The 13467-nt window shown below is 53.4% G+C and overlaps 1 protein-coding gene across 1 annotated transcript; it reads left to right on the top strand.

Annotated features, from left to right (window-relative positions):
- The first annotated feature begins 11075 nt into the window (after positions 1–11075).
- FKR-3 (uncharacterized protein) lies at positions 11076–12202 on the top strand. Its single transcript, XM_040914986.1, has 7 exons — positions 11076–11192; positions 11275–11404; positions 11483–11547; positions 11631–11691; positions 11774–11794; positions 11916–11957; positions 12027–12202. The coding sequence occupies exons 2-7, from the start codon at positions 11280–11282 to the stop codon at positions 12052–12054; spliced, it is 342 nt and encodes a 113-aa protein (XP_040779139.1). The 5' UTR covers positions 11076–11192; positions 11275–11279; the 3' UTR covers positions 12055–12202.
- Positions 12203–13467: the final 1265 nt, after the last annotated feature.

Here is a 13467-nt window from a genome sequence, read left to right as displayed (position 1 = left end):
GACGCTCGATGCTGAAGCCTGGCTTGTTGTAGCCTGTGTTGCGCTCTGCGAAGCCTCGACGCTGGTAGAAGAGGTGGCTGCCGAAGTGCTGCTGTCGACATCGGTAGCAGAGGTGGCTACAGAGGAAGTGCTGCTGTCAACATCGGTAGCAGAGGTGGCTGCCGAAGAGGAAGTGCTGGTGTCGACATCCGTGGAAGAGGCGGCCGCCGAAGAGGAAGTGCTGCTGTCGACACCGGTGGAAGAAGCGGCTACCGAAGTAGAAGAAGTGCTGTCAACATCGGTGGAAGAGCTGACTGCTGAAGAGGAAGTGCTGCTGTCGACAACGGTAGAGCTACTACTTGCTGCTGCAGCTGCAGCTGACGACAAGGACGATTCCGGTTCGCTGGAGCTCGCAGCCGCTGATGAAGGAAAAGAGGCAATTGTCCCACTGGAGGCATCGGTATCGGGTAGGGACTGGGATAGTGAAGATCCTCCCCCAAGGCTCACTCCAAGGGTCGCTCCGAGGCTGCTCGTGAGATCCGCCAGTGACCGGGTGGTTAACGTCGAGGAGTCCAGAGTGGTGGTGTCAACAGTGGAAGACGAAGAGGCAACCGAAGACGTGAAACTGGTGGTGGCAGTCACGTTTGGGAATGACCTTTTCACCTCGCGAGGAAAATATATCCTCGGCTTGGCCACTGGCTCTGCGCTGGCGAACGTCGAAACGGCCACCAGCGCAGTGACCAGAAGCGACTTTGTCTGCATCCTCCCGTGACTATGACCAATTCATCCGTGGCAGTGTCTTTTAGAAATGATTGTCTGCTGGAATTAGAAGCCAAAAAGATGAGCGAAAAGAAGGTCGTTTTTTTTTTTCTTTTCTTGGTTGTTTTTCGTGGTTTCTGTGACTGCTCCCGATAAATCAATCGTCAGCGCCCGGACGGGGTTGAGGGCGGCCACTTCAGCGATGAAACTCACTGTCAGGAATGAGACAGTAACGAATGTACTTGACAAATATTGCCAACGAGTGTAATCTACATGAGAGAAGAGTCAGTACAGGCCATTCTGCCTCACAAGGAAGAGAATCCAGTCGTTTCGGATCCACGAGGGCACCGTGGCATGGACGAAAAGGGGGGAGACCGAGAGGAGGTGGTGAGAAGCACTGACAGTTCTATGAACCGGGACGATGTGTTGAGAAATATCAACGTCGAGATAAAGAAAAATCAACGCTGAATGGGGTGGTGTCAAAATGAGCGACTTGACGAGAGACCCGTCAGAATAGGTTGGGATGGGATAATCACAACGCAGCGACGGCGAGGTGATTTAGGTGAGAGAGAGAAAACGAGGTGTGTTTGAGGGTCGTGTTGGTCTCGAGAATCAGTCGAGGGCCGACATTACATTGGGCGGAGGACCGTGGGTGTGTAATTTCGGAAAAGGGGGGCCTAGTTGGATTTGGCTCGGCCTTTTGGGCGGGCGGGCTAGGCTGGGGCTACGTCTGCAGATTTGGCACGGTGGAGATCCGCACGGGGAGATCAAGATGATATCTCTCGTTTAGCCTTGAGATCGTCGTGAGTCGAACGTTTCGAGTGGCCGTTGGAGAGGAAGAGAGAACCAAAAAGAGACGACGACTTCGCTGGTGGTACAAGAGAACTTATCGTTCCGTTGCCCAGTCGTGTGAAAGACCTCACGTTCGGGTTGGGAGGGGGAGGAGGAGGAGGAGGAGGAGGAGGAGGAGGAGGGAAAAGAGGAAGGCGAGGAGGTAGGGAGGAGCCGAGGGAAAGACAAGGAGGCAGGGGGAGAAAAAGAGTAAAGAGGAGACAGAAGGCGAGTAGTGAAGCCAAGTCAGGGCGGGACACGAACAAATTACAATGGACAGGGAGTAGGGATCAGGAACCTAGGAGCGGCGAGAAGTCGGGATGGGGTTGAGGGAAGGAGCGAGGAAACCATGGGCACAAAAGAAAGGACGCCGGGCCAGGGCTGGACCAGGGTGAAGAGTGATTGGAGGGATTGACAGGAAACGGAAGGAGAAACACACTTCGAAGGGAAGGGGGGGCCAGAGAGGAGGAGCGACGACGGTGTGGACTGCTGATCCCATCTCGTTAGCCGGGACCCTTGTCTCTGACTGCATGAAGCCAGGGGGACAAATCTATATCCTCCGGTACCTGCCAAGATGCCTAAATCCTGGTGCACATCTCCAGTAGCTCCTGATAGAGAAGAGGGCCCAAGGTACGTTTGTAGACCCCTCCTGCTTGTTCTTCTTCTTCTTCCGTCGAGGAGTCGGAGACCATGGGAGGGAACGAGAGAAAGATAGAGAGAGAGGAGAGAAAGAGACAAGAGAAAAAAGGATAGCCCTGCGCATGTGTGCTGAGTGCCCTGTTGGCCCCCCCCCCCCAAACTCGCACAAAAAGAGAGTAAAATGAGGAGACGGTGGGTAGGCAGAGTTGCAGTGCAGTGCAGCAGCAGCATGCGGCAGTGCAGACCTACAATGCACCCATCCACCACGAGAATGGTAAGCTGTCGTGTTCGTGGCAGACACGCACGCACGTAAAAGACCCGCCCAGAGATGGTCCGTCCATGGTGCTTACAGCGGCAGCACAGCTGGATCCGGCTGTGCTGGGGTGCGCACGTAATCATAGCTTGTACCCTATTCCTCTTTTCTCGTCTTGGAGTGGAGAGGAGGCCCGACTCTTCTCTCTCTTTCTCTGTCTCTTTTCCAAATCTGGCAGCGGAGACCAAGGTGGAAGTGACAGAGCCAAAAGTGCAGCACCACAAAGGGTGAGCAAGAGAAAGCTCTATATTTGGCACCCACGTTAAAATGACGAGACGGGTGGCGGTCCAGATGGAGCTATTAGTGAGCGTTCGTTAGCCCCGTGGTCGTTCTATGTTAGTCACAAGAGTGACAATCCTGCCTGGCCCATTCTGGTGGCCCTGTGCCGTTCCTGTCTTTGAACAATGGGGGCGGGCGGGACAAAGAAGAACGCCGGGCTGGACAATAAGGCTCTGATCTGGCGTTGCCGTGCTGAGCCAAAGGGACGGTGAACTATGGCCATACTAATTAGGCTCTAGTCAACGGTCCGGGCGGGCTAGAGTTGGGGCCATGCAGCTTTTGAGCTCTCAAAATTAGCCTCCTGACTGTGGCACCTCACACTTGGCACCCTAGGGAGAGACGCAGAGAAGAGGTCGACCTGATTGCTACAGTACCATAGTACTCAACCTGCAAGAAAAATAAACGGGCTATTGATGTGGCTTGCTACCATTATGATCATTCCCCCTCATTGTCGTTCTCATAAATGCTTGTTTGGCTTTTACTTGTAATGTCAAATCATAAGATGCCGGACAAGTTGCTGTGTGCAAAGAGGACCAAAAGTCTGGAACCAACAGGACGAAAACCCCTTTGCCCGTTTCTTGACTCTGGCCCTCCGTTTCAAAAGGCTATTTCCCAGATCGTACCTGATTGACAGCTTTGCGTCAGGCGCCGCGTTTCTTGGACCCAGCAGCCGGGCAGCATTTTATGGGCCCGACGGGTACCGGCCACGAGAACCCCACCGAGCTTCTTGCTGTCCAGGCCGAGGGGTGCCTTCTCTTCTGAGCCGGGACCCATGATCTCGCTTGGGTCGCACGGCTGTTGCTGATGCTGCCGTGCATGGGGTGCATAGGCCCCATCTCTCCCCCAATTCTCTGCCTCCTCTGCTTTTTGTCTAGCGACCGGACGATAATCCGTGGGATGGGGGTTAAAAAAAAATTTGAACTAGAAGCGGGCGTAGGGAGGGACCCAAAGGTGGTTTTGTGGTGGGTACTCCGAGCGTTGGTGTGGTGGGTGTGTGAGTTCGTACTGTCGTAGTGTGGGCGGGACTACGCAGGGAAACCCCCAAGGAAGAGAGGACCTGGGCCCTGACGCTCTGCTTTTCCCTTTCTCGTGCACACACACAAGACAGGGACCATTAAGCATGGCTGCACATGATAGGTTCGTTGTGTGCCATGGGCTCCGCACTTAAGCAGGGGGGCTCAAATGAATTATTGCCGCCAATGCGTGGCTGGGTCCGGACGCCCATCTGGGCAATGCTGGGGTCTGTGTACGGTACCTCCGGCGACCCTGCAGTTCGCATACTGCCGTGAGGTACTGTCTACCTTGCACCTGCAGGGAGCGGAACGGGGATCGACCTTCATGGTGTCCACGAGGGCAGGGGGCCCTACTGCCTAGCGCCTCCTTCCTGGCTAAAAGAAGAAGCAGGGAGGAGTGTTAGTGCCCTGTTAAGCCTCCACATACCATTCCTTGGGCGCTCGCTAACACACATAACGGCAAGCCCACATGGCCCGTGAGCTGAACAAGGCCATCTCAACTCCTTCAGCCCGCACAGCCGTGATCTTACGGTCTCGATGCTGACAGTACGTAGGAACCTCCCTTCACTCATCCCCACCTTTCCCATCCTGTCCTCTCACCGTAAAAGTTACAATAGAATAGAATCTATAGTAGAAGAAAAGGAAGTCAGACCCGGTGAAAGTGTGCTGACATGACGGTGAGCGTTCGCACGCGAGAGGCTTGATCCCACAAGGCGAACGGAGCACCCGTCATCATTCCACAAAAAGGAACTGACCTGGTCCAGCTTCCGCCCAGCTTGGCATAGTGCTGAGAGAGACCAAGAACCAACATCCAATATTATCTCCATCACGAAGTGTGAGAAATGAACAGTCTTGCCAACAAAAGAACGCGTTATTATCTTCTGCGGGCGGGCGGTGTGGTGTTGGCGCATTGATGTGGGCGCTCGGACGATATCATACCATCGACTAGTACTCATGGTAGTGTCCGGCTGTAGTTTGCGGTGCATGGCCCTTCGAAGGGTTGACTCGAGAAGCTACATAGTAACCATAGGAACAGGAACATTATGTCTTTGGGACTGAGTACAGGTGGCAGCCTTGTGGCTCAAGGCTATACTGGGATCTCCTGTCCACAAGTCTACTACGTACAGCTTATTCAACCTCATGCCACCGTCTCACGCGGGTGCAAGGTTCCTGCCAACTCCCCACCCCAGGAGGTGGAAAGAAGAAGAAGAAGAAAAAAACTCACTCGAATTCGCCGCTTCGATCATGCACCACCAAACATGGGCGACAAGGACTCGAGTAAGGAAAAAGAAACGAAAAGACAGAGGAGAAAAAAAATCGGATTTTGTTTCCAGATTCACCACCCGAAAGATTCCTCTTCGAAAGGGTCCAATCAATCGAACTCCCATAGGAAAAAGAGAAGCAAAAAGAAAGAAAACCCACAGCCCTCATTGTCATTTTGTTTTACTAGATCAGAACCCTGCTGGCGGCCCGAACTCTGCTCAGCAGTCAAGTTTGTCCTCATACAATTGTCTATGTTGAGAGCACAAATGTAGAGAAGGAGTAGGGGGGGCGGGGCGGCAAAAGTGGTTTGTCGCTGTCCTGTCAGTTGCTGTGTCATGAGGACCACCGTCTCAAAAGATGGGCACGCGGGCTGGGGTCCAGGAACGCAATTAGTGTCACCCTAAAACCAGGAACTAACGCCTCACCATCGACCGACCTAAACTAGCCCAGCCGTCTTGACCCCGTACTTTAAGTACTTTGCCTGTGCCCTGCCCCGCGTGCATTCCGTTGTCTGCCATCGTTTGCCATGTAAGTACTTAGGTACATAGCCCAGTATTATAGTATGTGTTCAAGTCAAGTGTAAGTCAATTAGGTGCTGGGGCTGCGGTGTCGTGATGCGCACCTGGCCAGTACTAAAGGTTCGGAGACCTGGCCGTGGCTACAGCCTACGGTCAAGCCAGAGGAATAGCTTGTATCATGTCACGAACCACCGTATCTTTTAGCCCGAGCCGGCTCATCGCTTCAATTCGAGCACCGACATGAGAGTAGGGAAACATAATGTGTGAAACGACGGGCCAATCCAACAGGTTTACAATAGCAACAACAACAATTACTACCACAGCGCTGTCATCATTCGCTTTCTTTCTTTCTTTCTTTTTTCCATATTAAAAAAAAAAAAAAATTTATTATCTGCTCTCGTGATGAGTTACCGTCTTCACTGATGGCGTGCCGCAGGATCGCCAGAATTCGACCAAAATTGACCAATCTGGCACACTGTCAGTCAGCGTGGCAGATTTCCGAGTTTCGGACAGAGGTTTGATCTCTCGCCGGAGCAAAGAGCACAGGCATCTTTCGCTGCTCCATGCGACACAATCAGATCAACCAATCGGACAAGGAGACCTTCCCTAACCGTACAAGTGTTTCTTTGCGAGATCGTATCCTGCCGACGGTGGGAGACAAAAAAGAAGGGAAAAGGACACGACTTATCGTGCGCACACGCCATCTCCACCGCAAGAGGTGGCCTGTTAGGATGAAGGGGAAGGGCGGGTCCTCTCGGCGTGGCAGTGCTCCGCCCGCCCTTACCGCCCGCGAACAAACGCGCCCTGCAAGCCTGGTGATGGCCTCACGAGCCGGCTGCTCCCGACCAGAGTTCATCCTCAACGTACAGAGGGCCAGGGTGGTGGTTTCCCCTTCTGACGCAACTTCGTATTCTGGAATTCTGCATCCCTCACCTCAACGCACTCTCGCCCACCTGAGACGTGGCGACCCGTTCCCTTTTGGGCAATCCTATGTTTTATGTTGACCATTCCGGCCTAGGCCCAGATCTACAATGAGACCTCCTGGGGCGGACGACCCACGCGCGTGTCAGGTGTGAATGCTTCTCGGTTGAGCTCCCCGACGCCGTCAGGAATGCGATTGCCCTCTCCGAAAGGAATGACGATTCTTGATCGGTATCTTGGCTTCTCTTGAACGTGCGAATTGTGTCATCGCCTTGTTCCCTCGCCGCACCTGAGACTGCTCACATTCCTAAGGCGTCCGGGTGGCCAGCCACGTGCCAGCGTATAATGGGTTGTCTGTCGTAAGGAGGGGGACGACCAGAGCAACCGGGTGGCCCGGCACCTGCTGCTGGACGCCACTGTCCATCAAGTGAAGGTGCAGAAATTTTCGGAGGGAGCTCATTTGAAGCTGCCGTCTCGTCTGTCCCCTGAGGTGGCCGTCAGTCCGTCGCTCGGCAAGGTGACTCAGGTCCGTGGCCTATGCCCCTGGGTTTCAGCAGGAGAACGCCCCCAGTCGCAACGGCATGGGAATCACATACGTGATCTGATGACGATGAAGGAGAAGGAGATGTAGCTTCACCGTTCCCTCACTGAGAGGAAAAGGCAGCTGAATGTTCAACTCGCGGCTCCTAGTCTCGGTAGATGTATAGGGAAGGATGATGGAGAGGGGAGAGGGGGACTTGTTTTGAGAGAGAGCATGGACGGTGACGTTTGGGCTGAGCCGTCGGCCTGAGGAGACGATTGCGGTCCTTGAAGCCAAGGCCCAATGTCCCCTGTCACGGCCTGAGCCAAAGCGCAGGACATTTTTCCTGTGCTGTGCGATGGGGAACGAGAGCTCAACAAGCAGGCTGATTGCCGTATGGCGTTTCCCACATGGGCTATCCTTCTGGGTGGCACTATCGAGAAACAGGATCTGGTCAAGAAATGGCAAAATTCTCAAAGTGCTCTCTATGTGAAACGGTTGGTGCCTCTGGTGCTCCGGCCGAGAGACACACCAGATTTGTGCTGCGGCTCGAGGTCGCCTGTGGCCAAGACGCGAGACAAGGATCCGAGCCTTTCGGAGCGGCTGCAGGCGTTGTGTTACCTCTCGTTATCACGGGGATGCTGAGGGTGCTCTTCCGGGGCCACACACAGATGCTCATCATCCCGTGTCAGTTGGTCCCGCCCAGGGAGGGAGGGATTCAGCACGGCATGGACGATGTTACCATGGCGCCCGCCAATATGCCTCGTGAGCAAGCGAGAGTCACCAGAGACGCGCACTCAGACAGACGCGAAGGGGCTGCCGGGAAGAGAGGCCCGGTGAGGCTGTCACGGGTGAGTGCTCTGGCGCTCCAGGGGGACGCCTCGCCTAGCATCTGCGTCCGAGCGAGCGAGGACACGTGTGAGGAAATACCACCGGCAGCTCGCCTATCTCAGAACCGATATTGACGGGATCGGGATGTACTGCGCCCATGTGATGGAACGTTCAAGGGGGCAAGCAAGCGACAGATGACCTCCGTCGTATTTGAAGCCTTGTCAGATGGGTGGCCCTCAACATCTGGCTTGATATCTGATGTCGTTGCTGTCGCTGGCAACTCGGAAATCAGTGACAAGGTCCGACTCTGGTCGTACGAGTGTTCAGCCATTGCGAGCCCAGACCACTCTTGACTGGCTCATCTCCAGACACTCAACCCCGAGGGCCAGGTCGTTGACCACGTTTCTCATGTCTGTGGCTAGCTGCATCCAAGAGTCTCAGATGGGAGAAAGATCCGAAGCCTCTTGGCTGGCGAGCCAGGGGCATATGCATCTTCCCGCTCTCGGGCTCTGAGGATCATCGTTTGATCTATGGATCGCTAATGAGGAGAGAGCAACTAGATAAGGGTCCCGGGAGGCTGCCTAGGGACGATTGAAGACCGTCCACCGGAACTGAAAGGAACCAATGCAGATCGAGATTGAGTCCACGCGTCTGAGCCTGCAAAGCAGCGAGACACTGGAGGTCATGGACCATCAGGCTCATGTTGTCATCCAGATTCATGCCTCCGTGGCCTTCATTTCCTCCGGTGGGATTGGCTATTGCCGCGTTGAGACGCTACGCTCGTGCAAACGTGTTGATCTGCTACCTTTATATGCAATATCGTCGGCGACAACATCCCGCATCATCATCCTCTTTTGCCCAGCTGCATCAACTCTGTCTCGTGTTGGTCCCAGGCATCTACTTAGAAGCTGTCTCTAGTGACGTGGGTGAGAGCTGGGCGGGCACGATACGTTCTTGTTTTGCTCTGCACCTGTCTGCCAACGACCACCCGGACGGTCTGGGCTCTCTGCTCCAGTTTAGCTCTTGTATGCGTTTGCTCGTTTACTCGCTCACTATCTTGCATTTTGCCTCTGCCACCCGTGGGCCTCTTTCCCGCTGACTTGGTGCCTATCTGTCGCTCTCAGAATTCGTCCTCCTCGTCTTCGTCCTGTATGATCGGCATGTATTTCTATTGGTGGCGGCATCATGAGTGATGCAGAGCGGAGGTTTCCCGGCAGTCCACTGCATCAGCCCGGAATACCCCCGCATGCAGAGTAGATACGCAACCTTTGTGTGCACGGAACCCATTATACTTTTGGTGGCCACGTACGGATGTGCATCCATCCGATAGGCCTGCTCGTTGCATAGCCAAAGAAGTAAAAGCGACCGATCCCTTGGTGCAGCTGCCTTCTCCCGCATCGTACAGAAGGGGAGGCGATCGTCCTGGCCTGGGGGGATGACCCCGTAGTGGCTGTTACCCTGCAGAGGTTGCAGTCATCTTTTTGTCCTGGTAGTCTTGCTTCTGCCAGTGTATTGTCTTAGGGAGCAACGTCTGGGCCTATCGAGGTCGCAAGCCGGCATGTCTACCGACGTTTCAGCCTCTGCGATTCAGCAATCCAGCTGAATGTACGACCCGGGATGCCAATATTTACAACCTCAAGACTCCGCTGTCTTGAATCATCTTACCTGCGGCCGCTTGACCCTCGCTATCCTCGTTGCTTCATTTCGGTCGTAGGATGAGCACCTCGAGTTTTGTTCTTCCTTTTTCTAGTGCATAGGTGAGTAGCCCGATCCGCAACCATCTCGATCCTTAGTGAGTATTCGTTGCTTTTCCCTAGGCACCTCTTTTCTTTGGCACACGGTCTAGACTTCTCTACTCACGACGTCACATCGTAGCAACATTGTACCATGGTGATTCCACATCGCAGCTTCGAAGAAAAAGAAGAAAAAAAGAAGGGGGGGGGGGGACGAACGCTGGGAGGAGGAACCTTCTCGAGGACGAAGATTGTCTAAGGTTGTTGCAATGGCCTCTAGAAGTTTCGGTTATGCGAACAAGACAGGTATCTTGCAGAAGCAGACGCAATGACGACTCGGTGGAAATTGGCGGGTAGTGACCATGGTGAGCAGTGCAGACAGCTTGCATCCTTATCAGCTCAGATCTGCGCCAGGGATCTCTTGAAGAGTGGCACCAGCTCACCGTCACAATCGGTGGCAGAGAGCCTGCAAGGATGAGAAGAAGAAAAGGAGGAAGGGTTCATCGTAAGAGCAGCAAAATGACTACTGTACAGCAGGTACTACGTAGCAGCAGCAGCGGCAGCGGCAGGAGCGTTGCAGCAGCTTAGATCCTAGCAGGAGCTGCCCCACCAAGAGATCGAAACCCCACGGCATACCCCGCCTTGCCCTGGCCAAGCTTGGTGAGATCTTGCTGCATTGCTTTTTCAGCTGCCGTGTCCACATGACCTGGGGGCCAAGAAAACTTGGTAACCGGGGGGAGGGTTTTTGGAAAGGTTTGCGAAGGCCCGAGGACGATCGGACTGCATCATACCATAGTAGGTACAATGTATGTGAGCATACATGCTTCAGGCTGGACTGTACATACATTGGATGGATGCAGATAGATGCTTCTTCTTGTCCTGTGGAGGTTAAGAGGGGGGGGGGGGGTAAGCGAGGTTTTCTGATCTTTTTTCTCCTTCCTTTCTGAGAGGCCCTAGAATGCAGCTTGGGACGTCAGTGAGGACGGAAGAAACGCCATCGAGCTTGTCAGGGTGTTATCCGTCAATGCGCTTGTGAAGAGGAGGGGAGAATGGGCGATCCAGCGACTTCTACGGTACCACAACACCTACTTTGCTCAAGTACTATAGCAGGTCCCTGCCAGCCCTGTGATACATACCATGTACGATGACAATACCCCTCGGGAGGGCCTGGCAGGGTCCCCGCAGGTTCCGCACCGATGCGAGGCTCAACCTTACCTATCGATCGCCCATGTACCGCTTCAATATTGTGCCGGTTGCAGCTGCAGTTGGATGATATCAGAGGCATCGGTACTGCCTGTGACCCTGTTGTCTCTGAGCTTGTTAGATCCATCGCCTGCCGACTCGTGTGTGTGCGTGTGTGTGTGTATGATCTCAGAATGTTCCGATGATTATAAAAGGAAAGGGGAAAAAAGCCTCCTCCACTTGACCCACAAACCCCTTCGACCCAACTTTTCCACCCTGCCCCTTGGACCACTACTTAAACGTCACTATAGCTCAACGTCCCGCCATCTTGAGAGCTCTTTGCTGCACCACACCACACTTCTTCTTCAAAACTTCCCGACCAAAATCCCCAAAATCACCACACAAAACGAGGTCAGTTTCCACAGCGTGTCTACTTTCTCTCCACAGAAGTCCCGCGGTTTACTTTTGCTCATCAGAACTTTTGAAAATCCAGTCAATATGGGCGTTACCAAGACCACCCACGCTGAGGGCACTGGCGCGCAGCCCTCTGTCGGCCAGACCGTTACCATCGAGTACACCGGTTTCCTCAAGGACACCTCCAAGCCTGACAACAAGGGCAAGCAGTATGTCGGCTCGACTTGCCGCTGGGGCATCCTCGGCTGTCCGTGAAGAGATAATCATGCTGACGCACTAGCCTCCAGGTTTGACAGCTCTGTTGGTCGTGGCGACTTCGTCACCAAGATCGGCGTCGGCCAGGTCATCAAGGGTAAGCCACCCTCAGTGTTCTGCCCTGAGAATCCTCTCTGTCTGCGCCCCCAAACGATAATTTTGACATCAATCCACAAACAGGTTGGGATGAGGGTGTCACTCAAATGAAGGTTGGCGAGAAGGCCACCCTCGATATCTCCAGGTAAGCAAGCCTACTTCTGTCCACGTTGCTGGGTCTGGTTGAGGGAATGAGCCAAGAAAGCTAATGGTAATCTTTGCTGCAGTGACTATGGCTATGGTGCCCGGTAAGAGGATTCCTGCGCCCTGCTCTCACTTTGCTCCCCAAAACGTGTCGCGAGACGAGGCATTCTTATTCTTTTTCACGCGGCCTACCATCTTTGACTATGATGTTAATGAATTATGCAGCGGTTTCACCGGCCACATCCCCCCCAACGCTGACTTGATCTTGTAAGTTCTCCTACTCGGCTCCTTACCTCCCTGACCCGCTGTACAGCGAGACTAACACCATGCCTCCAGCGACGTCCACCTGAAGGGTGTCAAATAGGATCATTGACTTTCAGCGTGATTTTGTGAAGGCGATTGGGCGGTATGGTATTAGCCAGTTGAAGAACAGTCCCATGAGAGTTTGTATAGTCTTGAGTAGTTCGCTTTGCATAATCTAGAAGCAAACAATCAATTTACTTCAATAACTGCCAGACCTCTGACGCAATTGCCAACCATGCCGAGCATATCAACAGAGGATTTACCCAGAGTACGCCGGGCGAGTAGGTGAACCTCAAAAGGGTCCTGCATACGCAAGACCAGACGTTCACCTCGCAAAGACTTACAAGACAATGAAGCGGTTATCTGCCACGGACATATTGTGATTGCGGAACCCCCGGTTTCGCACTTACTTGTCCCCCTTCATTTCCTTCCCTGCTAGGTCGCACGTCTCAGGAACGATTGACACGGTAGCCGCCCACTCCTGTGAGGACTGGGGTGGTCCGGCTCAGTATATCCAGCTTTGTCGAATAACTGAAGTCGGCAGGTCACCGCCACTCCTAGATCTAGTACTACGGTGGCTCGGAGATCTTCCTCCCTGGCTTCGGCTAAGCGAGCTCGAGTCACTCCGTGGGACGCGAACGAACAGATTCAGGTCTCAAAAGAAGGGCCCAAGAAATGAGACCGGATTTAGCTAAACTTCGCCATCTTATGATGGTAATATGTCTCTCTTTGAAACAACAAGCTACACTGTCCATTCTCAGGCCCCCAGTATAAAAAAGGCTCAGATTTGACGCGGCTTAACAAAAGTTTGCATTCCTGCTCCTGAAGCTATCGCATCAACACAACACACAGCCAATTGTGATAGCAGTAGGATTTGAGAGGGACCAGCTTCCGGCATGCAGAAGGTGGAGGAAGAAAAGAGAGGATGAAAGTGTCAAGTTGATTCTCTCAAACTGTCGACTTGTATGGCCCTGGCTCGCCTTGGTGTCTTGCCAGTGAAAAGGCGTTTGAACTCGTAGCAAAGTTTCTTTTATGAGAGAAATAAAATAGAGCCATCAGGGCGTCCTGAGGTGAACGCACAACGGCCAGGTATCCTGCGCCAAATTCTTTCTATTAGGCCAAACGTTGGAGACAAAGAGTGTCTGATCTCTGGGCCGTGGGGCTGCCTGGACAGGCTGAGTCGTAAGTGTTGAATCGACGGATTACCACTACTGTTAGTGGCACCAGACAACCCCCTAATCCGCCTCGTGAGTGCTGATGTTTACTGACGTCTTCAACTCAGAGTTGTTGACAAATCACACATGAAGGTCCCACAATAAGATGCTGCTCTGTCATACAGTACAACTCATACTCTTTTATAGGGGTTTTTTTGGGGGGGGGGGGTATGTAAATCGAGCAGACATGGACTTTTTTCTCTGTGCTGAGTACCATACCTTTGCAACGTTTTTTTTTTTTTGTTCTCCCTTTCTCACTA

Source organism: Cryphonectria parasitica (genome assembly GCF_011745365.1).
Source record: "Cryphonectria parasitica EP155 unplaced genomic scaffold M406scaffold_3, whole genome shotgun sequence".
Classification (NCBI taxonomy): Eukaryota; Fungi; Ascomycota; class Sordariomycetes; order Diaporthales; family Cryphonectriaceae; genus Cryphonectria; species Cryphonectria parasitica.
This window is presented reverse-complemented; position numbering and strand designations above follow the sequence as displayed.

Excerpts from the sequence above, each read along its gene's own strand:
- FKR-3 (XM_040914986.1), top strand. The coding sequence starts at position 11,280 with ATGGGCGTTACCAAGACCACCCACGCTGAGGGCACTGGCGCGCAGCCC. Across the intron at positions 11,405-11,482 it reads CCTGACAACAAGGGCAAGCA|GTTTGACAGCTCTGTTGGTC; the intron begins GTATGTCGGCTC and ends ACTAGCCTCCAG. Across the intron at positions 11,548-11,630 it reads CGTCGGCCAGGTCATCAAGG|GTTGGGATGAGGGTGTCACT; the intron begins GTAAGCCACCCT and ends ATCCACAAACAG.